This window comes from Amblyomma mixtum, chromosome 10 (assembly GCF_055824585.1).
Source record: "Amblyomma mixtum isolate Tamu chromosome 10, ASM5582458v1, whole genome shotgun sequence".
In the NCBI taxonomy this organism is placed as follows: domain Eukaryota; kingdom Metazoa; phylum Arthropoda; class Arachnida; order Ixodida; family Ixodidae; genus Amblyomma; species Amblyomma mixtum.
In genome coordinates, this window is record NC_143021.1 from 74,708,291 (window position 1) to 74,733,339 (window position 25,049).

The 25,049-nt window shown below is 46.2% G+C and overlaps 2 protein-coding genes across 6 annotated transcripts in view; both read left to right on the top strand.

Moving 5' to 3' along the window:
• The window catches only part of LOC149326148 (uncharacterized), a 45,787-nt gene extending 38,155 nt beyond the window's left edge, over positions 1 to 7,632 (top strand). Inside the window, exons 7-9 of the mRNA XM_089563777.1 lie at positions 4,447 to 4,516; positions 6,515 to 6,810; positions 7,496 to 7,632. Of these exons, the coding sequence (XP_089419903.1) occupies positions 4,447 to 4,516; positions 6,515 to 6,724 (280 nt within the window). The 3' untranslated portion in view covers positions 6,725 to 6,810; positions 7,496 to 7,632. The remainder of the gene's footprint in view (positions 1 to 4,446; positions 4,517 to 6,514; positions 6,811 to 7,495) is intronic.
• Positions 7,504 to 24,752, top strand: LOC149326149 (uncharacterized). 5 transcript variants are annotated; one of them, XM_089563767.1, is made up of 7 exons: positions 7,504 to 7,643; positions 8,429 to 8,540; positions 9,363 to 9,491; positions 14,032 to 14,133; positions 16,403 to 16,557; positions 18,886 to 19,017; positions 22,892 to 24,752. In XM_089563767.1, the coding sequence occupies exons 2-6, from the start codon at positions 8,463 to 8,465 to the stop codon at positions 19,013 to 19,015; spliced, it is 594 nt and encodes a 197-aa protein (XP_089419893.1). In that variant the 5' UTR covers positions 7,504 to 7,643; positions 8,429 to 8,462; the 3' UTR covers positions 19,016 to 19,017; positions 22,892 to 24,752. The 5 variants fall into 5 exon arrangements, with proteins under 5 accessions (XP_089419893.1, XP_089419894.1, XP_089419896.1 ...); XM_089563768.1 differs by lacking the exon at positions 22,892 to 24,752 and adding an exon at positions 17,009 to 17,113 and having other exon boundaries at positions 18,886 to 19,005; XM_089563770.1 differs by lacking the exon at positions 18,886 to 19,017.
• The last annotated feature ends 297 nt before the right edge of the window (positions 24,753 to 25,049 follow it).

The window sequence follows — 25,049 nt, forward strand, 5'->3', positions numbered from 1 at the left end:
CAATGCTTCTTTGCTTAGCAGTGTTGAATTTATCAATCAGGAATTTGAGGCAATGAAAGCAAAGGAGTCCGAGCTTATTGCTGCCAACAAGCTGTTGGCAGATGAAAATGAAAACCTGCACAAGAGGGTTGCAGAACTCGAACAGTACTCGAGGATCAACAATGTTGAAATAAAGGGAGTTCCTGTGCATTGGTGATGCCATTGAGTGTCCTGTCGACTCTGCTGACTTTGACATAGTCCATCGTGAAGCCACCAAAAACTAAAATGAAGAAGCTGTCATTGCTCGGTTTGTGTGTCGGGAAAAGAAAAACGAATTTGTGAGCAAGGCACGTAAAGCTCGCCCCACAACGGACCAAATTGGCTTCCCTGTGACTGCATCTGCCTCAGTATTTGTGAATGAGCACTTTGACAACAGGAAACTGTTTGCTAGGGCTAAGCTGCTCAAGAAGGAAATGGATTGGAAGCATCTCTGGACTAACAACTGTCGCATTCTTGCGCGTAAGACTGACGAAAGCACGGTCTTCCGCAGCAGTTCGGAAACAAACCCTTAGGTTTCGACCTAGTTTTGCCACTGCATGGCTTCTGTCTCAGTTGAATCCCCCTTTAGCATTCCATTATCTCCTGACAAGCTTCAACATATCTTTGCGAACAGTACTCACTCTCTTATCCATTTCAACGCACGCAGCCTCAGGAAAAGCCATGAATCTATCGATAACTTTATCACTTCACTTCGACACTTGTTTTCTTTCATCTGCATTTCTCAAACTTGGCTCTCCAATTCTGACGGCAATCTGTTTGGTTTTACATCTTATATAGCAGAATACTGCAATCGCCTTTCCAGCAGCTATGGGGGCGCTGCAATTTTTATTTCCCCAGAAATTTCATACCACCGTAGATCAGATCTCGCTCTGAATGCAACGCATTGCGAATCAGTTTGGATTGAAGCCAATCATTCACTCTTTTCCGCTGACTGCCGTAAGGTGGTACTCGGCTGCATCTATCGTTCCCCGTCATCATCAATCCCTGAGTTCCTGTTAGCGCTAGATGTCATATTAAATAAACTTTCTTTCGAAAACAAGAATGGAGACATTAATATTAACCTTCTAGATACGGAAAACTCTTATGTTGTTTCCTATATTGACTGTTTAAGTGGTTTCAGGTACGAATGTATCATAAATGCTGCAACCAGATGTACCTCCAGTGGATCTTCCTCGTTAATAGACCATGTTCTTACCAATATTTCGCCCTCACCCCACTCAGGGGTCATCGCACTCGACATTACAGGTCATTTTCCTATTTTCATTACGCACGGCGAAGTTTTCCGTCCTTCGCATTCAGTCTTCTACACTACCAGGTTCAACAGCGAAGAATTTATTAGTGCTATCAGTGATACTGACTGGTCTCCGTGCTTTTCATCGAACGATTCGGAGCGAGCAATGGAATGTTTTTGCCGTCTTTTTTCCATCTGCTTATCTCAGAGTACAACATCAGTAAAGTGCCGAAAGAATTACAAATTTCCCCACAATCCATGGCTGACAGACAGTTTACTAAGCTGTATGCGACGCAAAGAAAATTTATACAAAAAAAACAAGAAGCAGCCTTTAAATGTTTGTTTAGCTGCACGCTACAAAAACTATGCTACTGTGCTAAATAATTTATTGAAACATGCGAGAAAATCTTACTATGAGCATGAAATACATAAAAATGAAAACAACACTAAAAAGCAATGGAAACTTTTGAGCGACTTCCTCAAATTACCCAGCGCAAACAGCCCCCTTACTGAAAGTAATTTCAGTGGTACAGTCCACACTGGTCCATTCGACATTGCAAATGCCTTTAGGGACTTCCTTTCTGCGCCTCACTTAGTGCAGAGATGAACATAAAGCGCTCAAAACAATCATTTTTTCATTTTCCTGTCTCCCCTCGTGAAATCGAACTGCTGATTACTGGCCTCAAGGACACTAGCCCTGGATTAGATAAGATATCCCCCTCCGCACCTTAAACTTGTAGCCAATCGGATCTCTGAACCACTTTGTCATGTTATTGATCTCATCCTAAAGACAGCTGTTTTTCCTGCTTGCCTCGAAACAGCTAAGGTGATCCCAGTGTTCAAGAAAGGAGACAGACGATTAATTTCTAACTATCGACCTATATCGATTTTATCTTCTCTCAGTAAGATCATCGAGAAATTGATAGTTGAACGCTTAAACAATTACCTAGATAAATTTAAGATAATTTCCCCCCATCAGTTTGGTTTTCGGTCTGGCAGCTCGACTAACTTAGCACTGATCTCTTTGACTGATTTTATCAAGCAAGGTATTGATAATGGCGAGTTTGTTGGTTCTGTCTTTTTAGATTTCCCAAAAGCTTTTGATATGATTAATCACTCCATATTGCTTCAAAAACTCGAATTTTATGGTATTACAGGTCCCGTGTCGCGACTGCTGAAAAGCTATTTACAAAATCGTCAACAAATAATCAATATTAGTGGAAGCTTTTCCCAAGTTAAAACTATTAACCAAGGTGTTCCTCAGGGCTCTATTTTAGGACCCTTACTATTCTTACTGTATATTAATGACCTTCCTAATTCTATTAGTCCAACTCACTGTGTCTTATATGCTGATGACACTACCGTGTCATTATCTAATACATCCATAGATGATCTAACTCTTGAATTGATTGCCGTTCTAAGTAATGTAGCCAAATGGTGCACTGATAATCAGTTGTTGATTGATCCCTCTAAAACGAAATTCATAGTGTTCAAAAGTAGCCAGAAAATTATTTCGTGTCCTCCTACGCTAAACTTTTGTTCTTGTAATATTCCGGCTTCTGATAACACCAACTTCCTCGGCGTTATTCTTGATTCAACTCTTAAATTTTCCGTCCATATCGCTCATCAAAAAAAAAAGATCTATGTTTGGCATCAGAGCTCTAATTAAGGCGCGTCCATATTTTCCATGCAACCTACTCCTATCTTTGTATTATGCCTTCATACATAGTCACATCACTTATGGGATTATTGCATGGGGAAATACTTATCATTGCCATTTATCGTCTCTGCAACACTCACAAAACCAGGCCATCCGCATTACTACCCGTAGCCCTTTCTCAGCTAATGCTCGTTCTTTATTGCAGGAGCACAGTATTTTACCAGTCCACCAGCTTTTCCAGTATCACCTTGCAATCATGTTCTTCAGATTACTACATGGCACCCTACATTTTCAGTTTGTAGGCCCCATTCAGCTGTTCAGTCACAACCCTACCAGATTTGCAGCAGGGAACAGTTTTCTGCTCCATACCAATTATGGTAAATCGACGTCGTCTTTTCAAGCCATTTCAATTTGGAACACTTTGCCACCCAATCTAAAAACATCAATTTCCTTGCCTGAATTCAAAAACAAGCTCAAAGTATTTTTATTGGAATGCTGATGTGTTAATCTCTTTTTGTGTATATTACCTGCGTTATTGTGATTTTTGACCTTGTTTTTGTGAAGTATTGATTTTATATTTTCTATATTTTGTATTTATCCACTAGCTATGCTGTAACCACTTCTTGTACTAATGATTTATCGAGGGTCCCGGTGCAATCTTTGACTTTGGGACCCTCGTCTGTACATTTATGATGTTTTGTATATCTTTTGGGGACCAATAATAAAGCCTAACATTTGCTGAGTACATTGATGTAGATACTTGGAGCTCTTGAGACCCTGTGGTGGCTCAGTGGTTATGACGCTTGGCTGCTGACCCAAAAGACTCAGGTCCGATCCCGGCCGTGGCAGTCAAATTCGATGGAGGCAAAATTCTAGAGGCCTGTGTACTGTGCGGTATGAGTGCACGCTAAATAACCCCAGGTGGTCAAAATTTCCAGAGCCCTTCAGTACGGCGTCCCTCATGGCCTGAGTCGTTTTGGAACATTAAACTTCCGTAAACTGTAAACTTGACGCTCCTGTAGCTGGTGCTCGCAAGTCGAGCACTGAGGCAGTGTTGGCGGAGAATTTTTTTTCTTTATTTATCAAAAGTGTCTTAATTGCTGCTCCTGCAAGGCTCGGAAACAATTGTGTGCTGCCCTCGATTTAGTCCGTATGGTAGTTGCGTTCTTCCAGCGTGCCAAAATTCCGCGCTCGTCATGTGCTGTTCACCGTTTGTGCGTTTCCTCACGTGCGACACCACGCGTGAAGAAGCTTCAGCGCTCTTGCGTCGTGCACTGGTCGCACAGTGTGACGCTTAGTCCATTGGGGGCCAAGAAAAATCTAACGGAGGGATTTTCTTCGTTTTTAGCATGTAATGCTCCCTTATGAAGAAAAACAGATTGCTTCATTCGTTCCGAAGTTACACAGGTGTACGTTTCATAGCACGCTGGGTCTTCCCCATAGCACAAGTGGCTACTTTGCTCCACTCCTACTTGGTGGCATGAATTTTGTTAATGTGTCCGTGATTTTTACGCAGGGTGATACAACACTTCCTGCAGGCCCTCATGTATCTTTTCTGGTTACACTGGCACCGCAGTTATTATAATGTACGTGGAAAGCTTGCTCCTTTTGAAAGAAGCATCAGACACGACTGAGCCAGAGTGTTTGTGGACCGCTGGTTGCTGCCTGTCGGGGTGCAGGTAATGACGGGTGACGTTCTTCACTAAGCAAAGACTGTCAGCAGCATCGTCTCTGGCAATTTGGCAGATTGTTCATGCGTGCACAGTAGCAAAGTTGACCTTTCGTGCAAATAGCTGCCCCCACTTTTGGTCCCTGATGCCGATGTAGTGGCAGTTGACGGCGTCATTCGAAAGGTCGACACCTGCCACACCACTGTTGTAAAAGGAAAGGAGTGTTGGCTTACAAAAGTCCTGTTTTTCATGCGCTGTAGGCAACCACCGCTTTACAAAACATGTAGGCTCAATGATGTTATAGTTGCAGGCCGTAAGACTTAGGCCTTAGACTGCAATAAAAGCGTGTGACCTAGACTATTGAAACAAGAACATATTTTTCCTGGCTGCTTCTATTCCGTTGCTTTCTTTAGGCCAAGTAGACTTTTCCTAAATGCGTTTTGGCGAACGGTTCCTGTAGCCCGCAATTCCTCCAAGCAGAGCGTTACAAAAATGTGTTGACTGGTAGTAATAAAAAAAATGCCAAAAGTTTTTTTGTCTGAACTCAAGGACTTTCCACAGTAGGTATGAAATACATAACAGTGACCCTCTCCTCTGTAGAACAGCCAGTACTTATAACAAAAACTTTACTATAACCCATTAAAATCACACCATCATCATATTCAGGATAGCTACCTACAAAGCAGCCTCTGAGGCCTTGCTGAGGACACAAAGTGTTTTTTTGGGGGAAAAATTGCTAGGAACCATAGGGTCTATGACCTGGAATAGTTAGGTGGCGTTGTGCACACAGGAAGACCCAGCGTGCTATAGAAAGTACAGCAGCTTGTATTTCATCACAGCTCAAGAAGAACCAAAGGTGCGGGGCATTCAAAGCATCCATTGCTTAGTTTCGTCTTTCGTGCTTCGCTGTTCTTGAAGTTAGCATAATATGTGCATAAACGTGGCCCCGAGAAAATTATAATCCAGCGACTACCGGTGTAGCTCGTGGGAAACAAACATCCTGGAATTTCACCCTGGAAAGATGGCACACGGAGGAGGGAAAGAGGAAAGGCGCCTTCTTTGTTAAGGGGCGTCGGCCGCTCCCCCGGTGACAAAAGCATGACCTACGTGAAAAGGAATATTCAATCTTTGGTGTTGAAATCATAAGAAATTTAACTGTACTTTTTAAAAGTACGCTGGGCGCTATTGGGTTAAAAAAGAAATTGTGTGCTGGTGTAGGTACATCCCCTCGGTTGTGAAGGTTTTACGAATTTGAAAGCCTTGAGGTTGGCAGGCATGTCTGTGGCTACGGACTCACCATTGGCTGCAACTTCGAAGGTGTGGTAATAAAGTTAATCAAACTTTTTTGCTTAGCTGGCTAAAAATTTAGCGTAATTTTCAAGGTACCCGAAGTGTACCATGGCTGACAGTTTGTTCCTGGACATGCTTTATTTATTTTTGACAGCTCTATTTTGAGGCACATTTGAAAGTGTTTGCTGAAAACATTGGCATGGTAACAGGATGATCAGGAGCACCCTTTCTCTGCGAGGCTTTTGTGGCAAGAACACTGATAGAGTCTGGCGTAATGCGAGCTCTTGCTGATGTACCTTGCTGAGGTTTCTCCTTTAAGGTGAGGCACACAAAAACTTCATTCGCATAAGATGCACTGTGCTCGCTCAGTACATTGGAATTGGATGAGAAGGCTTGTTCCGTTTTTGTGCTGCATTGCAAATTTCCAGGGTGCCTACCAACCAGGAAAACAGAGAATTGTTAGGGAATTTGAGTAGACTAAAAACTCTGGGAAAACTCATAGAATTTGTGCTTATATGAATATTAGCGCTGATTTTATTTAAAATGAATGAAAGTCGCGGTAGAGCTGGCTTGAGTGACTGCACTACGGCGTAGCCATCTGATCCACTTTCCTTTGCGATGCAGGCGACCTTCCTTGCGTTTGCCAGCCTGCTGCTGCCGACTCTGGCATGCTTGTCAGCCTGGGCGTCATCGGTGGGCGCAGTGCCGTCGCACCGGCTTTTGACACCTGCCACCCGTCAGCTGGTCGTCCCCGCTGAACGTGCCCCCAGAGGAGCTACGCTCGCCAGATATCATCGCTGCTGGCCACATCGTCATCAGCAACATCATGTATAGAAGGGCTTCTCCCACCAACATCACTCCATGGGCTTGGTGAATGCACTGCGGCAATGCCATCTAGTCCATTTACCTTTGCAGTGCAGGTCAGTAAAACGTGTGTCCTCTTAGCTAAAAAAACAAGTATTTATCTCCTGGTGTAGTTTCCGAGCCTGCGCTCCTGTGTTGCCATTGATGTTGAGTGCGCTCATGAAATTCATTCCTTGCTTATGTTATCGGGTGATGTTGGAGCTATTCCTGGTCCCAACAGCACTGCTGCTGTACTGGCTGAACTACAGGAGTTGAGCACTGGCCAGACCCAGTTGATCACCGAAATACAAGGAGCTGAAAACCCGATTAAGCACAACGGAGAAAACAATAACAGACTTGCACAAGTGAATGACTGAACTCGAAGCACATTACCAAACACTCCTTCACCTCAGAAACGACATTGAACAAGTGCAGACAGATAGAGTGATCATGTCTAAAAAGATTCAGGTAAAAGGTGTTGGTGCGTAAGGCTACAGTTCACTTAAAAAAGGGGCTAGTTTCAAAGCATTGTTACGATTCTGCTGAAAGCTTGGTTACACACAGATTCCCCTTGATTTTCAACCAGAAGACTGCTTTATTTTTTGTGACACTGTCTGTATACAAAGCTTTGCCCCAGCTTTTTTTCAGGATTTTGTGATTTAAAGAATTGCAAAACATTTCAACTGCACCAACAAACAACCCACTCGCCAAGCAACATACCTTGCTCAAGTTTGCAAAACACTTGTATGATTTATTTTTCAGAATGCCAAACTGATGAGCTGTCCACTACCATGCGGCTGCAAGGCATTCCTCATGACAGGTCCACTCCGCAGCCGACGGAGCCATCTGTTGCAAGTGCAGATGACCCTCGTGACACCTCGTACCAGCCTTCTCTGGACAGTTCTTGATTGTAAGCAGCCCTGGAATATTCTTCCAACTACTACTGCTGCACTGCATGCAGCATTGAGTCAACTGGGATTATGCTCCTGCTTGAAGCAGGCAGCACTTTTCTTGCAAGTAATGCACTTGCATTCAGGGCATACTTGCAGGCGACCATACGGCAGCTTTTGGGACATATGATGTGTTCCTCAGCATGCCAGCTGAGAAAAGAATAATTTTTTTGCTGATGGCATTCAGCAAAAGGCTCGCAGGCAATAAGATCTGCTTAGACATAGCACAGTTTTGGCTGGTTGACTCATAGCTACTTCTTTGAAAGTCACCGAGAACTTTATAAAGGGAACTAAATGCGTACTTGAATTTCTGTCTTGAAAGATTTGCATGCTAACTATCATAGTGCACCATGAGAATTTTTCGCCTGCTGGTGGAAAGTTTCTTGCCCTCTAAAGAATGCACTAAGGTAGTTGGGAAAAAATATGGCATATGTAAAAGTGAACCCAAATGGGAATAGAAGACGCCCGAAACCAAGTTTGGGAGAGTGCAGTGCGTCTTTTTCACAAGGCTGCTCTGCGCATGCGTGCCTCTTCTCCTCCAGCTGCACTTGTTGAGAACAAAACCACTGGCTCGGGCAACGCATGCGCCGATCATGTCAGTGACAGGCACACATGCGACAGATGGGGCCAGCTGTCAGGCACACACTCGCCGTTTCATAGGCACAGCTGGCTCCTTGTGGAACCAGATCGTGCATTTGTTTTCAACCAGGAGCAGACGAATTTGCAGGGTTTTTTTTTTTCACAGATCATCGCATGAGCCTTGCTGTGCAGGGAAGTTCATGGTGTGTGGGCAGTGCTTGCTGGACCTGACGAAATTTGGCCGCATCTCTCACCTTCCTGCAGAACCGTCAGTGGAGGTATGCAGGGGATGTTTGTTTCATGCCCTGGGTGACATTTTTGTTCATGTCCTAGCTTTTCGTATCATCTGTTTCACAACTGTGTATTGTGCTTGCATGCAATGATTGGAAACGTGGGTAGTAAGTAGCATTTAGCCCAGAAATATACCTCAAGCTTATCACTGGCTGCTACATGCAGATTTGGCTGCTGACCATGCTCCTGATATGCTTCAGTGGTAGTACCTTCTTTCAACACGTAACCTCAGTTCTTTTAATCTCCTTCAGGGGCAAACTATTATTGAGAAGGCTAGAATGTTAAAGCTTCAGATTTTATTAGAAGACCACGTCATGATTGCACAGCAAAAATATCCATCGTTCCAGATGCTGGATTGAGCACTTTCTTTTGAGTCCTCATATCCGCACAGCGTGTTCCAACACAGGTTGCAAAGCACTGCTTTCTCGTCAGTCTTTTCAGCAAAAATCAGTATGTAAACAAATCAGTCAATCTTAAAGCACTAATCGTATGAAAACAATCAATAAAATGTGCCCTGATGACAGCCGTACCATCACTGGCATAAAACGTACACGCATTCATCATGAAAAGAATTTTTTTCTCTTAATTTTGCACGCGTGACTAGATGTGGTCCTATGGATGATTGTGCACAATTCCGTGCTTTTTCAGTGTTCTAATTTGTGCACATTGCTCTTTCCTCACGACAATTTGACAGCATTTATGCCACATGCGCAAATGTGGGCGCTCTGCCTCCAGGGGATGTGGAGGCCAACTGTGATGCACCCTGTTCGGTGGTGTGGCTGCATATTTCGTGCCATCTTCTCTTCCAGGTGTGTGGCTCCCTGGCCACGGTGACAGCCACATGCCAGGACGGGCACGCACACAAGTGGCAGAGCCAGCCCAAGAGGAGAAAGCTTCCTCTCGGCAGCATTGAGGTTGCTGCTACAAGCACACAAGAGGTAAAATGGACTACATCCGGTTGTTTCATGGGCAGCAGTATTGAAGGCATATGTGATGAAGGGTGTCCCACTTCTTATGGTCAGAGTCCACACGCATGGCAAGCATGTTGGTGAGCGTTCTGTTTATGCGTTCTGTCAAACTGTTTGTCTGTGGGTGATATTGTCACGGCTTGACGTACAGGCCGGCGGCGAGAACGGGAGAAGACAGGGAGCACAGAAAAACAGAGAGGTCCACCAGCAGCAACGTCGTCGTCGGCGCGTGGCAAAACACTCCTCGTCTTTATCTTCCACTCGCGACACTACCTCCCCCTATAAAAAGCATCGTCCCGATGCTAACACGAAAACAAAGGCACAGGGCGGAAAGCCGCACACGCGCACAAAAACTCCTGCTGGCCAGTGTAGAAGGAGGTGGGAAAATCAGTTCGGGGCAGACGATCATCGCGCGTAATACGGCTTAAGCCGCACTACGTGCACAATGTCAGAGCGGGGTGAACGACGTGATGACGGTCGTGTTCCTTCCGGCAGCACCTCGTAGTTAAGTTCACCGATGCGGCGAAGAACTGTATACGGGCCAAAGTACCGCTTTATGAGTTTGTCGGAGAGACCTCGACGGCGTACTGGCGTCCACACCCAGACCTTGTCTCCAGGGTAAAAATGTACGTCGCGTCGACGGAGATCGTACCGACGAGCGTCGGCATGCTGTTGGTGTTGGATGCGGAGTCTCGCGAGTTGCCGAGCTTCTTCCGCGCGCTCGCATACTATTCGGGCACCATCGTCTACGTCGACAGGCGGCTCGTGCGGTAGCATAGCGTCAAGCATCGTGGTGACCTGTCTGCCGTGGACCAGCTGGAAAGGCGTCATACCGGTCGTCTCCTGGACAGCGGTATTATAAGCGAATGTAACGTAGGGCAGTACCGAGTCCCAACTGCGATGGGCGACATCCACGTACATGGCGATCATGTCGGCCATGGTCTTGTTCAGCCGCTCCGTCAGCCCATTCGTTTGCGGATGGTACGCAGTAGTTCGGCGGTGGCTGGTGCAGCTGAGACGGAGGATCTCCTGTGTGAGCTTGGCCAGAAACGCGGCACCCCGGTCAGTGATCAAAACGGCAGGGGCACCGTGACGGAGCACAATGCACTCGATAAAAAATTTGGCTGCCTCAACAGCTGTCGCAGACGGAAGTGCTCGGGACTCCGCGTATCGCGTTAGGTAGTCCGTCGCTATAATAATGTACCTGTTGCCCGACTGCGACGTCGGAAATGGACCAAGAAAATCCATTCCGACGGTGTGGAACGGAACAAGCGGTGGTTCGAGTGGTTGGAGAAGACCAGCTGGTCGTATGGGTGGTGTTTTGCGCCTTTGACACTCTCGACAAGTTCTGACGTAGTGACGCACGTACTTAGGAAGTGTCGGCCAGTAGTACCGTTCTCGAATACGTGAAAGCGTCCGGCTGTAGCCAAGGTGACCAGCTGTAGGATCGTCGTGGCAAGCTTGGGCGACCTCGGAGCGCAGGTCCTCCGGCACAACAAGGAGCCACGACCTCGGGCTGCTGTCGAAGTTCTGCTTGTACAATACGCCGTGCATTATCTTGAACGTCGGCAGCATGCGCTGGAAAACGCGAGGCACCGCAGCTTCGTGGCCTTCCAAGTGCGCCATCAGCTGACCAATCTGAGGATCACTGCGTTGCCGAGCAGCCATATCTGCCGTGTCCAATGCCCCAAGAAAGCCGTCCTCTTCGTCATTTTCGCCTCCCGGTGCCGGCTCCACAGGGGCTCGAGACAAGCAGTCAGCATCATGATGTTTGCGGCCGGACTTGTAGGTGATGGTGACGTCGTACTCCTGTAGCCGAAGGCTCCACCGAGCAAGGCGGCCTGCGGGATCCTTAATATTGGCGAGCCAGCACAGCGAATGGTGGTCGGTGACGACACGAAAAGGGCGACCGTACAGATAGGGCCGGAATTTGGTGATGGCCCAGATGACAGCGAGGCACTCTTTTTCAGTTGTCGAGTAATTTCCCTCCGCCTGCGAAAGAGCTCGGCTGGCATACGCAATAACCCTCTCAGCGCCATCCTGGAATTGCACAAGCACTGCTCCTAGTCCTTTGTTGCTGGCGTCCGTGTGGAGCTCAGTGTCGGCGTCTTGATCAAAATGGCCTAGTATGGGGGATGTTGCAAGGGCGTGTTTTAATTGGCGGAATGCTGATTGTTGCTCCTCGTTCCACTCAAAGGCAACGCTATCCTTCGTAAGGCGGTAAAGTGGCGCCGCGATCTGGGCAAAGTTTCGAACGAAACGCCTGAAGTATGCGCAAAGACCGAGAAAGCTTCTGACGGTCTTCTTGTCCGACGGTGGAGGGAAGGATGCAACGGCAGCCGTTTTCTCGGGATCTGGCTTCACACCCACTTGGCTGACGATATGACCAAGGAACTTCAGTTCACTGTATGCGAAGCGGCACTTCGAAGGCTTGAGCGTAAGTCCGGCGTTCAGAAGAGCTTGAAGAACTGCTTCAAGACGCACCAGATGGTCTCTGAAAGTGCTTGAGAAGATGACGACGTCATCCAGGTACACGAGACATGTCTGCCACTTCAGGCCGGCTAGCACAGTATCCATGACTCGTTGAAATGTCGCGGGCGCTGTACACAGGCCAAACGGCATCACTTTAAACTCGTACAGGCCATCCGGGGTTATAAATGCGGTCTTCTCGCGGTCGCGCTCATCCACTTCAATTTGCCAGTATCCACTCTTCAAGTCGATGGACGAAAAATAGCGGGCATGACGAAGACGGTCGAGGGTGTCGTCGATGCGTGGGAGTGGATACACGTCCTTCTTGGTCACCTTATTGAGTCGCCGGTAGTCAACGCAAAATCGAAGGGTCCCGTCTTTTTTCTTGACCAGCACTACAGGTGCGGACCACGGACTGTTGGATGGCTGGATGACGTCGTCGCGTATCATTTCGCGCACTTGCTCCTGGATGGTTTCCCTTTCCTTCAAGGAAACGCGGTACGGCGGTTGGCGAATCGGGTGCGTTGCGGTGTCGACAATAATTCGATGCTTGGCGACTGGCGTCTGTCGAACTCGAGATGTCGTCGCAAAACAGTCGTTGTACCGATGCAAAAGGGAGAGCAGTTCGCGTGTTTGCGCGCCGTTTGTAGCCGCGAGCAGTTCGCGCGCCGACGATATGGCGTTGAGTGCCGGTAGGTAACCACGCATAAACGTAGTAGCTCTTCAATGATATCGGCCGTGGATTGGCAGCCTTGATCACTGATTACCACACGCAGTGGTCCATGCCATAAGATCACAGAGTTCAGAATAAATTGCGACACTTGATGCGTGGCAGCCGATGGTAGAGCAGCTGTTTCACAGTATCGTGTCAGGGACTCCGCATAGACCACGATCCGGCGATTGCCATTTGGAGATTTGGGAAAAGGTCCAAGCAGATCAATTCCAACCTGCTCGAACGGACTGCTGTGGGGTGTCACAGGGTGAAGTAGGCCAGCTGGAGGTGGGGCATTTGTGGCGCTGACACTGCCTGCAACTGGGCACATATCGTTCTCTTGTGGAAAGCACTTTCGGCCAGTGAAACAGCTCGATGGAGTGCACGAGCCAATCCCAGATGTCCAGAGGCAGGGTCGTCGTGCATGACACACAAAATGGAGGGGCACAGAGCTGTTGGAACAATGAGCAGATATCGTGGGCCCACAAGGGAACTGTTCTTTTATTGCGAAAGCAATACTGCTAGCACTTTTCTGCCGTCGGTGGAGGTCGTTCCTTCGCTCACATGACAGCGTGACGTCACGACCAGAGGAGAGCAGGGGCCCCAACTCGGCCATAGTCGTTCCTTTGCTCGGCGCTGCGGCTACCACGTGACGGCCTCCTCGGCCTGCCGCGTGAGGGCGCCGCAGGCGTGCTCCGCTTAGTCATGTCTGAGGAGTTGTACAAGGCGTCGCTGGAATGACATGCTGCGTGCAAACGCCGGCGCCATGCCGAGGAGACAGATGAAGAAAGGCAAGAGCGGTTGGCTAAGCAACGCGCCTATGCCGCACAATGGCGAGCCCGGCGGCGTTCTACAAGTTCTCTTTCTTTCAGGAACGGGTTGTGGCATTCTTCCCTTCCTTTACGGTGCGGTTAGGGTGTCCACCGAGATGACAGAGAATTACTGTGCCATTTCCTTTCCTCAAAAAGCCGGTAGCCACGCGTGACCTGTAGAGGCGGCGCACTGCGTTCCTTCAGTTGGAGGCGCTGCGCGCTTTCGCAACCTACCAGGCTTAACCCAAGCTAAGCCCCCGCCAATTTTTTCCACAACAGACCCTCGCGGACACAAGAACGACCTGTAGCTCCCTGGTTGCACGTGGAGCCAAAGAGGAGTTGTAGAGCCAGATCTTCAGTTTTAAACCCCTGAATGTCAGGAAACCCTCGAACAATGGCTGAGATGTAACGGTCAAAATCGTCACTGTCACAATCGGTTCAGAGAAGCTACATTTGCGAAAGGCAGCCTGCATTGGCGTATACTCTTGTATACGACATTGAAGTCACACTCCTGCAGACGCAGGGTCCAGCGCGCGAGGCGACCGCATGGATCTCGGAGACTGACGAGCCAGCAGAGGGAGTGATGATCAGTCACAGTGGTGAATGGGCGGCCATACAGGTGTGATCAGAGCCTCTGCACGGCGGAGATCAGAGCAAGGCATTCTTGTTCCGTAACAGTGTAGTTGCGCTCTGGCTTGCTTAGCCACTTGCCTCGTGATTTTTGCAATCTGTGTGGTGCTAGCACCCAACATTTCTTTTTTCATTTAAATTACTAATAAGAAAAGAGTGGCAATGAAAGAACATGAGCTGCCAGAGACTAATTTTTCATTCAGGAAATTACAGAGCACCAAGTGCCTCTCATTTTGGTTACCGTATTTACTCGCATAATAGGCGCACTCGCATAATAGGCGCACCCCTAGTTTGGGAACGAAAAATCAGATTTTTTTTTATTTCCGCGCATAAAAGGCGCACCCCGAACTTGGCACTGTGATTAGTACTGTATTTACTCGATTGCAAGCCGACACCTCGCCACCCCCCCGCTCCCCAATCTTTATTTTAACAAAGCTTTTGCTGAACTGACTACTAGTCCTCACTAGTGCCGCTGCGGACCCACAGCACGTACAACGACATCGCGTAGAACAGCCGCACACAGTTTTCAGGGATGCTCACTTTAAGCATCTGTTTGGAAAGCTTCATCTCCAGCCGGAAACGTTCCCAACTTAGGCCCGCGAAAACCTCGGCGCTTGGAGTCGCGTACGAAAATTTAGGGACGCCGCAGTCGCAACTGCCCCACTTCTCGGCCACGTCGTATTTTCCGACCTGCCGCACGCTAGCCGTGTAGCTGTTAAGGTGCTTGGCCGTCGAGCTAAAACAGCAACGCTCCGCGGCAAAGCCATAAACCACGATGAACTATCGCGCTACCGCAGATCCCGGCACTTGACAGGAACAAAAAAAAACAAAAAAAAACAAGCTGGAGATGCTGATGGCGATATGGATAGCGAAAGCTCGCGGCGCGGCGGAGGAAAACGTTGATGATGATGATAAGCTCTAAATCGGGCGCCCTCCGTGGGTGGCGTCTGGAAGCTCCTGTGCGCGTGTGTGGCCTCCGCGATCAAGCGCCGTTGCGCGCAGCCGGAGCCGATCGCAGAGGCCTCGGCGCGTGCATTCCGAAGGCTATTCCCGCGTAAGTCAGGAAAGTTTCGGTGCGGACCTTACACGGATCTTTTTTTTAAAAATATTTTCTTCGGGAAAACGGGGTGCGGCCCGTACACGAGTGCGTTTACGTGGTGTGTTCAATTCTTAGAGTCGAAAAATTTCCAGAAATTTTACCCCGCGTAATAGGCGCACCCCGAACTTTGAGCCGGATTTTCTGGAAATAAAGTGCGCCTATTATGCGAGTAAATACGGTATATATTTTTGCTTGTTTCCCTTCCCCTATTTCTAGACTTTCAAGCAGCACGTTATCTGACTACTGAACATCTTGCGCTTTACACAGCAGCAACACAGAGATACGCTAAACAAACCGTGCGAAGTGCTTCCCAGCCAAGCAGTCATCACCAGGCCCCTGCTTATCAGTGGATGACCTGCTCAGGTTCAGCGAGAAGTCAGACAAAGGAAACTTTGCCCTTCTAGTGAGTGTTCATGTAATCGGGTCACACAAGGTATAAAGAGAGCCTGAACTCTTTTGACACGGACCGAAAAAAAAGGCTACAAGGGTTCTGCTGCCAACTGCTCGTTTTTTATGTCAAGCACATCAGATATTTATGCTTCATTACTGCAGACTAACGGGTGAGTTAAAATGGTGCGGTTTTGGACAAACAATGCTGTACCATGGGACACATATTCAAGGTGCATATGATAGGTTTGCACATGGGCACTATATTCACAGTAAACAATCGTTGCTTCTGAAAATTTTCAGAGATCAGTTTCTTGAATAAAGAGCGTGAATGAAGACGAGCACAAAATACAAAGAAACGGACGACACAGCGCTGACTAACAACGGAGGGTCTATTGCTGATCATACAAGTATACATACATAGATGTCAGCAGAGTGGAAAGATATGCAAAGTGCAAAAAAACCATAAATGTGACAACAGCAACAGAAGCACTCTAGAAATGAGCAGAGGTTATCAGCCCCCCGGAGTGACAGCTCTTTTTGCAGTAGTGTCAGCGAAGGAGTGCTGATGCATCAGCACTCCCTCGCTGACACTACTGCAGAAAGAGCTGTCACTCCTGGGGGCTGTTGGTTTCCTATATGTGGTACGCACTTTTCAGTACCTTTGTTTCCGTTTGCGCCCATACACCTATCGAAAAGTAAAATGTTCTGCAAAATGATCTGTTCGTGCTGGAGATGCATTCCATAAAAACCGCGCATGCTTTCTTTGCAGGTGCGAGAACTTGTGCAGCTTGGGTGGAGAAATTCAAATGTCGCTGCTAAGCGCATGCTGGCATACAAGCGATCAGCTGGCAGCAAAGTTCTCTTGGGCTGGGAGGAAAAACAAGCTGAACCTTTCAGCCTTGAAGACGTCCAGTGTAATTATAGGTAAGCCAAAGGCTGCTGCTTGCTTAAAAACTTCAGCGGGAACGGAGAGCCAGTTGCAGAAAATTGAATTTCGGTTGCCTTTAGCAGCAGCAAATGTTGTACCTCTCTCTTCATTGCAAGAATGAAACTTGGAAAAAAAAAAGATATTTCTCCCCTTTTATTTACAAATTTTTTTCCTGCACACATGAGCATGAAATGGATTTTTGCAAACCAATTCAGTGCTTGCCTCTTGCAGTGATAGCTATATGAGGAACTTGCTATAGAATAACTGGTGTTGCGTTAACCTCTGTTCAACTTAGGGCCAAATAAAAAGTTATGCTGGTAGACCTGAGTGATGAGGGCCGCGGAGGCTCTCAGAAAAACATTTCATATGTAGTCGTGATTCTTTTGAGTTGTCGTTGATACTTTTCCCTGCGGAATCCTGAATAGAGTTTTCATTCCTCTTTGTAAGGTTTGTGAGCGTCTCGGGGAAGGACATAAGTACCGGGATGTTGGATTACCTGTCCTTTACTCCCTCACATCTCATTCAGTTTGCTTAGCACGCATGTGCTGATCGGTGAGTTGCTTAGTTGATAAACTCCCCGAGTGACTGAAATAATTCTGGGCTCTCCTGTATGGCATGCTTTATTACCACAGTGTTGATTTGGCAAGTTACATACCTTTGTGACATGTGTAGTAAAGCAGTTCATTTGGGTTGCATTACCATGCGTGCAAACAAATGGAGAAACAAAAGTCATAGCCAAATGTTGGAACTGCCATGTTGCTGTACATAAGGTTTCAACAAAATCGTGCCATAGCTGTTGCTCACACTGGCTTTGAATAACTGAAAACCAAAGGCCATTGCTGAGGAGAATGGGACAAAGGTTTATACATCTTTAAACACAGCAGTTCAACCCAGTTCAGCAGTCACATGCGTGGTTTCATCACTGCCTTTCCATAGTGTGGTGTGCTTTTTAATTACTGGGCAGGCTCCAGCCATATTCTTGCCAGGGCTGTTATACGGCGCTGGAAAACGTGGCTGGCATAATTATCTTGCTTCCTTTCATTCCTGCCTTTTTATGTATAGCTAAGGTGAACCCTGCCTTCAATATCATTGCCTAAACTCGGTCCCGATGCTTACGAAGCAGTTCACTAGTACATGGCATTAGCACTGAAAAACAGCCCGCAAGCCTAAAGCTTGTGGTTACGTCTAAACCATCACACTGATCACATGGCTGATCTTAGGTAATGACTCCGGTGGCAGGGTCCACTCACTAACAAGGCAGCAGATGGTTGATTTCTTTTGCAATCCTGGTCTCCTTCCTTCCCTTGTCAGCTGTTGAAATTCAGGGGGTAAAAATCGGACTATATTTTTAAAGTTCAAATCGGGTTATTCAGCAAAACATTTTCTACTTCTTCTCTATAGGTCATTTTTTTTATTGAATGGCAAATTACTACAAGCGCTAGTTTTTTTGTGAGATATAAAATGGTGTCGTTTTATCGTTATTGCATAAACAATATGACTGGCATGCCACACCAAAAAAATGTTTATCAAATCAGCATTTTGCTTTTTATCTCGTTTGTTACAATTATTTCCTGCATGCATTACAGTCTTTTGAAAACACTCATTCAAAATCATAGTGGCCATTTTGGAAGCAGAGTCTTCGATGAAGAGTCTTCGAGCAGTGTGTCATTGACTGAGGTAAAGCTCGATACAATCATTCGAGTAAGTCGTGTTAAACACCCCTGTATTGGCCTCTCGCTTTGGAAGCATAGTTTCAGAACTTATCCTCAGTTTAAGTCGCATCATGAAAAGCAAGCGCTAAATAGGTTTAAAATCCTCGGCGAACTGAAAATCTCTACTCTGGGTTGAGCGCAAGATATCTGCTAATTTTCGTGCAGGTCTTTAGCTTTGTGCACCGGAAAACTACCTCCACTTCAAGGCGTGTTTTTGAGTAGAACTGGGCTTTAACCTGACTTTCGAGAAGTGTGCTAACAGGGCAAGAATTTGTTAAACTAGGGTTTTACTCCTAAAACAAAGGGCTTAATTATATTGATTGTATGGGGTCAAACTTAGCTGTGTGAGGGCAGTTGTATTGGAGGTATCTTGTGCTGTTATATGTGGGTTTAGTTGTTTGAGTTACTTTGATAACAAATTCTTATAGCATTAACGTTTAAGATCCGCCAACTGTATATTCTAAACTTTATTATAATATGTGTATTCTCTCTTAAAAAGAGTTTTTTTTTGCTAATATTCTAATTTCTCACTAGCAGTGCTCTAGTGTGTGGTGAAATACTATCACACAGTTTAAAGACAAAATTTTAACAGCTTGTAGTTTTTATTTTTAGCTGCTGCAGGAGAGTTTCCACAAGGCAGTATGGCCAACGTCGAGGATTCAATAAAATCATTGCCGAGACAGGCGCCTGGAAGGCTTTGCGGAAGTCAAAGACGGAAGAAGTCTTCTGCCTGCCCATCTGAAGGTGTGTGTTTTGAGCAAATCATAATCAGTGGCAGCCATAATTTGGTTGACTGATCAAACCCAGCCCCACTTTTCATTACAGCCTGCTTATACTTTAAGATGTCAGCCTCCACTTTTGAGATCAAAAAAGAAGAAAGCTATCCTTGTGCATTGCTCCACTACAGTTCTGCAGTGGCAGTTTCCGTTAAAAGCTTTGAAGCTTATAAAGTTGCTGGAAAAAGTGTGCTTACAGTTGTGTGCGTGTGTGTGTATATATATATACAGTCGACGACCGATTTTTCGGACTCTCTAGGGGCCGCGAAAACGACCGAAAAATCGGGCAGTCCGAAAAATCAAATTTCACCGAAAAAATCACGAACTTATTACCACTATGCCGGAGAAAGCGGCCAATTGTATTGCACACATTCTAAAGCTCCTCATGACTATATTTCGCCGCGCGAAATACCGCATAAACGCGTATAAGAGCCGCACTTTTTTTTTTTCCAGATTCAAGGGCCAATTTTCGGGGGCGGCCCATACACGCGACATGCGAAAAAAAATTTTTTTTAAAGTAAAAACACACCAACCAGGGAATGAGCGACATTTATTCTACGTTCAATCGTCACTCGCGAAGTATTTAGACTCCTGAGCTGGTGCTGCGCTCTGGTGCACGCTGATGCCAAAAGAAGCCGCGCAGCATGTCCGCTGTCAACGCGTAGCCGTTGTTCCGCACTTCCATCACATAGAGGAGCAGCCCTTATTCCAGTTCAGGAAACTCGCACGGCTTGACTCGGAAAGCTCGCTTTTTGCAGCTTGTGTTTCTCTTTTGGTTGCACCATCATCGGACGCACTTCTCGGCCACGTCGAATTTCCCGACCGCCGCACGCTTACCGACCGCGTTCGAGAGCTAACTCCCAGCCGTGTAGCTTAAGGTGCTTGCCCATCGCGCTAAAACTGTGAAGCTGGGCGGCAGCACGCGAAAGCCACTATCACGGCGAACGCGCTAACACGCATGCTGACACGCCACGAAAGGCTGGAGCTGGCGATACTGATGCCGATGTGAACAGCGGAAAATCGCGACCGAGAAAAATGTTGATGATAATGATCACGGCGCCATCCATAGACGGCACTTGGAAGCTCCGGTGCGCGCGTGGCCTCCGCGAACGGCGCAGCGCCGGAGCAGATCGCGGCCGCGATAAGATCCGGCGGCGCGATAAGATCCAGCTGCGCGCCTGAAGCGCGCTTCGATCGCCACGGCGTGCGCGTAGCCTCCGCAATCAAGCGCTCCGCGATCGTATTCGCGTTCCGTGTTCGGGACTAAACACTCGGCACAGATGAGTTCCGTGAACTCAGACTACGGTTCAAGTTCGTGCGGCGGAAGACATTCAAGGACAGTACCAATTTGAAAACACGCGAGCGCAGTGTGCTGACTCGCGCAGAATTTCAGAGTCGCAAGAGGCTCCCTTTAAGCTTGAGTTTCGTTTTGTTTGATCAAGTTTTCGATATCTCCTGCAGTCTGAATTTATGAGGTTCCACTGTACACATTATATGGCGGCTTGGGTACTGGCGGCGAGTGCGAACGAGGTCCGAAAAATCGAGTGGTCAGTTGCGGTGCGTCCGAAATTTCAAGCGCTCTTACACATTGGCTCGATGGGCCATGTCGCGGTGCCGCGAAAAAGTCCGAATAATCAAGCATGTCCGAAAAATCAGGCGTCCGAATTTTGCATGCATGGGCATGAATGGTGCCTTGGCACATTCCTAATACTTAGTTCCTTTTATTCTCTGCCAGGGAAATGTTGTGTGAGTCTTCAAAATTTACAATCCCCCTCCCATGCATAGTCTCGCAATATAGCATTCTTACTGGCTCGTATGTACAGTCGTGCCTCGTTGATGGTAATATGAACACTTCGGTTCCTGACCAAAAATGTGTGGAGCGACTCATTCATTGCAGTGAATCGTGAAGAAAAACACTGCGGTTGCGGTCTGCCTCTGTGCATAGTGGCGGGCCGTGAAGTGGGAATTGGAGAATCTTGGAAGCTCGTAGTGCGTTATTATAATTGCAAAGACTTTAAATTAATGCCGTGGTACATGAATGGTGCATTTGAAGTGCCTAGAGGTACATGAGACTCGTGATGTTGCCTTATGGCATGATAAAAGTTTCTGCTGCTACGACTGTTCACATTCCAAGAACTCCGCAGTCGTTGGCTGACAGCTGCTGAATGTGATTTTCAACGTAGCATAGGCCGCAGAGTGAGATAAGTCCAACATAGGAAAGCCAACTTAAAGGTACACTGAGGGCAGCACCCAGTTGTTCTTCTCAGTGAAAATTGATTTCGTGGCTCTTTCTGGCGGTGCACTGTGTCCAGGATGAAAAGACGCATTTTATTTATTTTTTTATACAAAATACCCCTAAAGGTCCTCGAGAGGGTATTTTATAGGGTAAAGGCAATTGATCAAAATAAAACAAAACCACAAATATAAAACAAAAAAAAAACACAAATAGAACACTTAGCATGACATAAACAAGCAAAAGAATCAAAAGTACGGCAGCGCAGCAAAGAGTGAAAATTTCTACAGTATTAAAATTTTACAAACAGAATACTAATGCAAGAATCATTGTAGTAGTAACAATTCTGCAAAAAAGAAGCCATGAACAAATAAAATGACAATGTATGCAAAGAGTTAAGCAGTAGTTATGAAGATATAAGATTGAAATACTTATCAGGATCAGTGGTGGTTGCGATATGGGAAGGCAGAGTGTTCCAGTCAGATATTGTGCGTGGCAAGAATGAATGCGCATAGTTAAATGTTCTGCACGTGAAATGCCTAAATTTAAAGGGATGATCACGGTGGTCAAAAATTGAAAGATGCAAAGAAAAAAAGTCGTTATGAAGTGACGGATGATGATACAGTTTATAAAAAAGTGATAGTCGTTGATTTATCGTGATTTATCACTTAGAAAACTGTATTTAAAATTCTTCCCGCCTGTCGACTCAAACTCGTGACGTCCGCACTGAAAAGGATGCGATGCTGCCGAGTTGCAGGGTATGGTGGTGGAGTGCAGCCTCTGTGATCCCGCGGAATGTGGTGTCAACAAAATTGGTAAGCGTTATAATAATGTGCTGAGGATCACTTCGTCAGTGGGTATGGTGAAAATACACACGTGCAGCAGCTGCCGTGCGCAGGTGATTTCCGAGCTCTGACACGCGTGCCTTTTTGTTGGCTTGATCGACCGGAGCATTCTTGCAGGCGTGCGCCAGTTCCGGATAGTTTCTTCACTCACGTTCGACTGTCTTCCTGCTGCCTGGTTCCTGCTTTCCAGCGCATATTCAACGGCACGGAACTTGAGTTTTGCATCGTAGCTTTTTCGCCTCGCAGGCGGCATGTTGAGCACGAACAACACACGAGACTTCATGTTATATGACACTGGAATCAAAACTTTCGAGAATGTGACCGGCCTGAATGCAGCGGCAGTACGATTCACGTCGCCATTGCATTATGTTCGGTTGTTGCAGGATTATTTGATTCTACCCACAGGATGAGATTTTAAAATACAGTTTTAGCACAGCATGATCCTCATTCTGCTACAATGAATCTCTTCTGTGTGCGCGGAAGCGATTCCGCATGTGCATGCGTAGATCGCAGTAGGCTCCGTGCAAAAGCAACTGCGCTGCCCTCAATTCTTTTACTCTTTTACAAGCAAGGAGAGAAGCATGTGCGCTGAAAAGTGGGAGCTGTCAGTAGAGCTGAACGTTACTTCATCATAGCTGGCAGATTGCACACGGCGTGTTGTTTCTTTGTTGCATTCTTTTTCTGGTACTTTTTCTTTCCTAAAAGTACACTTTTTATGTTAACTGTGCATTAACAGAACATTATTCACTTATTTTGTTTTGCAGATGGCAACTGAAATGTGAGCCGTAGCAGTCCCTTTGTAACCCATAGCAGCCAGTGCTACCTTTGGGCAAGGGCAACGGGATGTCACAGCAGTCAGCCACTTGAAGTCTCCGGATTTTTCACAGGAGCTGCACATAAACCTTCATGTTTAACAGTATTGTGTCTGCACACCACACGAACTGATGTGCTTTGTTATTCACCTGTGCTTTTTGCTGAAGCTTGGCACACCCTATGTTTTTGCCTTTTTTTTTGGTGTCAACCTAAAGAGGTACAGGTGCCAAATATTCAGGTTCTACTTATTGGTAGGGATGATGTGCAGGGCATTATGAATGACAAAGCTGGAGGTGCCTAAGGGCGCCTCAGATGATTCTCTAGAGTGCTGTCTACCACTTGGAGTGTCTTCTTGTGAGCTCAGACATCTGTGGTCTGTATGCGAAACTGCTGCCAGTCACTTGCAGTCACAGGCAGTGACTCATTCGCTGCTTTGTCGTCTGATACTACTCAGAGCCACTACAAGCTAAGTGCGCTTGGAACATATGACAGAGCAGCAAAAGGCTCATGGTTTTTTTTTTTTGAGCGCACGTGACTTCTGCCATCTACTGCTGACACCGCAGTGCGCAGAACTCTCAGGGAATGTCACCTTTCCATCATTTTTCATGCACCAGGCACTGTCACCAGTGGTAAAAACAAATGAAACCTTGGCGATTATGCTTTTGTGCACTTTGCTAGTTAAATTTCACACACATTGTTTGATGCACCTTTTTTCTTTCTCAAGTTTTAGGGCACTGATTCCTTTTGATGTTGAAATGGTTATCCACGTAGTACTCAGCCATTCGCTTATGGTTCATGTACATCATGCTTTGCTGTAAGATCTTTCAAGTCATGTTTCATGAGTGTTTCTTGATACATTGTTTGAGATTATCAGTGGGATTTTTTTTCTTTTGAAGTTGTAATGGCCATCTTTGACCAGCTGCACCATAATTCCCCGGTGATATTGTCTGTTATTTTGGTATATTATTTTTAAAGTGCATTTGATTTTTGGCACTGTTTGTAAGACATCACCAAATAATATCCAGGTATATGTGTACTGCATGGTTTGTGCTGGGTGTTAAGCACAACCAGGCAACTTTTCATAGCTGCTCAACCAGCTGTGGTGTTTCTGTAATAAACGAAATGCTAGTCGTATTTCTTATTCTAGCTTTTAATGCTTATTCAAGTTTGTTTTAGTTTTACTGCTTGTTGCTTACCAGTAAACTTGTTGCAGGTGCATCTAGTTTATTAACTTTTAGTATTGTGTTCCTTCAATAACAAAGCGTTTATTGTGCACTTGGTTGATGATACTAGTCGTTTGTTTTAAATGATGTCCTGTTTTTGCTTTTTGTGGATCATATATAATGGGTACTATGTAGGCAGTTCACCTAATCTTGTCGTGGTTCCACTAGTCGGAGTGCAATTTTTGTTTTCAGCAAGCCTGGAAGCCATGCTCTTGTATTTTTTTGGTGCCAGTTTTGCATTCTTAGGAACGTACGTTTCTTATGTACTGTGCCTTGCAAGTATTCGCATGGCCATCATGTCTTCATGTTTGCGTTGTGAAATGCTTTGTGCCTTTTCCTAAATGGTAGTTTACTGGTCATTAGTGGCAATATCTTAATCGTTGAACTGGGACTGCAGTTGCTGTGATACTTTGAAATAAAGTGCAATTTTGAATACGCGTTTCACTAAAACCTGTGTACTAGTAAAGCATGCACGCATTTATGCACCCATCATTTGGCATTTCTCAATATATTTTTTTATGTGGCTACTTTTCAACTTGATACAGTGTGCAGTCATGTCTAAGACAATAAATTTGTAGTATGAAATGAACTGTCAATTTTTGCTCAGTATATGTTGATGCCAGTGCGTATGAAAGCTGCTATACCGCAGAAGGACAAGAATGTCTTCCTCACTACAGTTACTGCATGTTTAACTCCTGCTGTACATGGAAGCCAGTTTTTTATGTTGAGATCGAGACAATTTTCCAGAGTGCCACGGTTTGTTGTGTCAGTGACACGTACAATGCATTTTTTTTTATCAAAAGAGGCGTATTGATGCAGTCTGTAGTGTTTCAGCAATACTAACTGTTCGCCCCTTGGTCAAGAAAGCTCATTTCTGAGTGTGTAA

What these genes read in the sequence shown, in the direction of transcription:
- LOC149326149 (XM_089563767.1), top strand. Translation starts at nt 8,463, where the DNA reads ATGGTGTGTGGGCAGTGCTTGCTGGACCTGACGAAATTTGGCCGCATC. An exon ending in CTGCAGAACCGTCAGTGGAG is followed by an intron (nt 8,541 to 9,362) that starts GTATGCAGGGGA and finishes CTTCTCTTCCAG; the next exon opens with GTGTGTGGCTCCCTGGCCAC. An exon ending in GTGAATGGGCGGCCATACAG is followed by an intron (nt 14,134 to 16,402) that starts GTGTGATCAGAG and finishes CTTTCTTTGCAG; the next exon opens with GTGCGAGAACTTGTGCAGCT.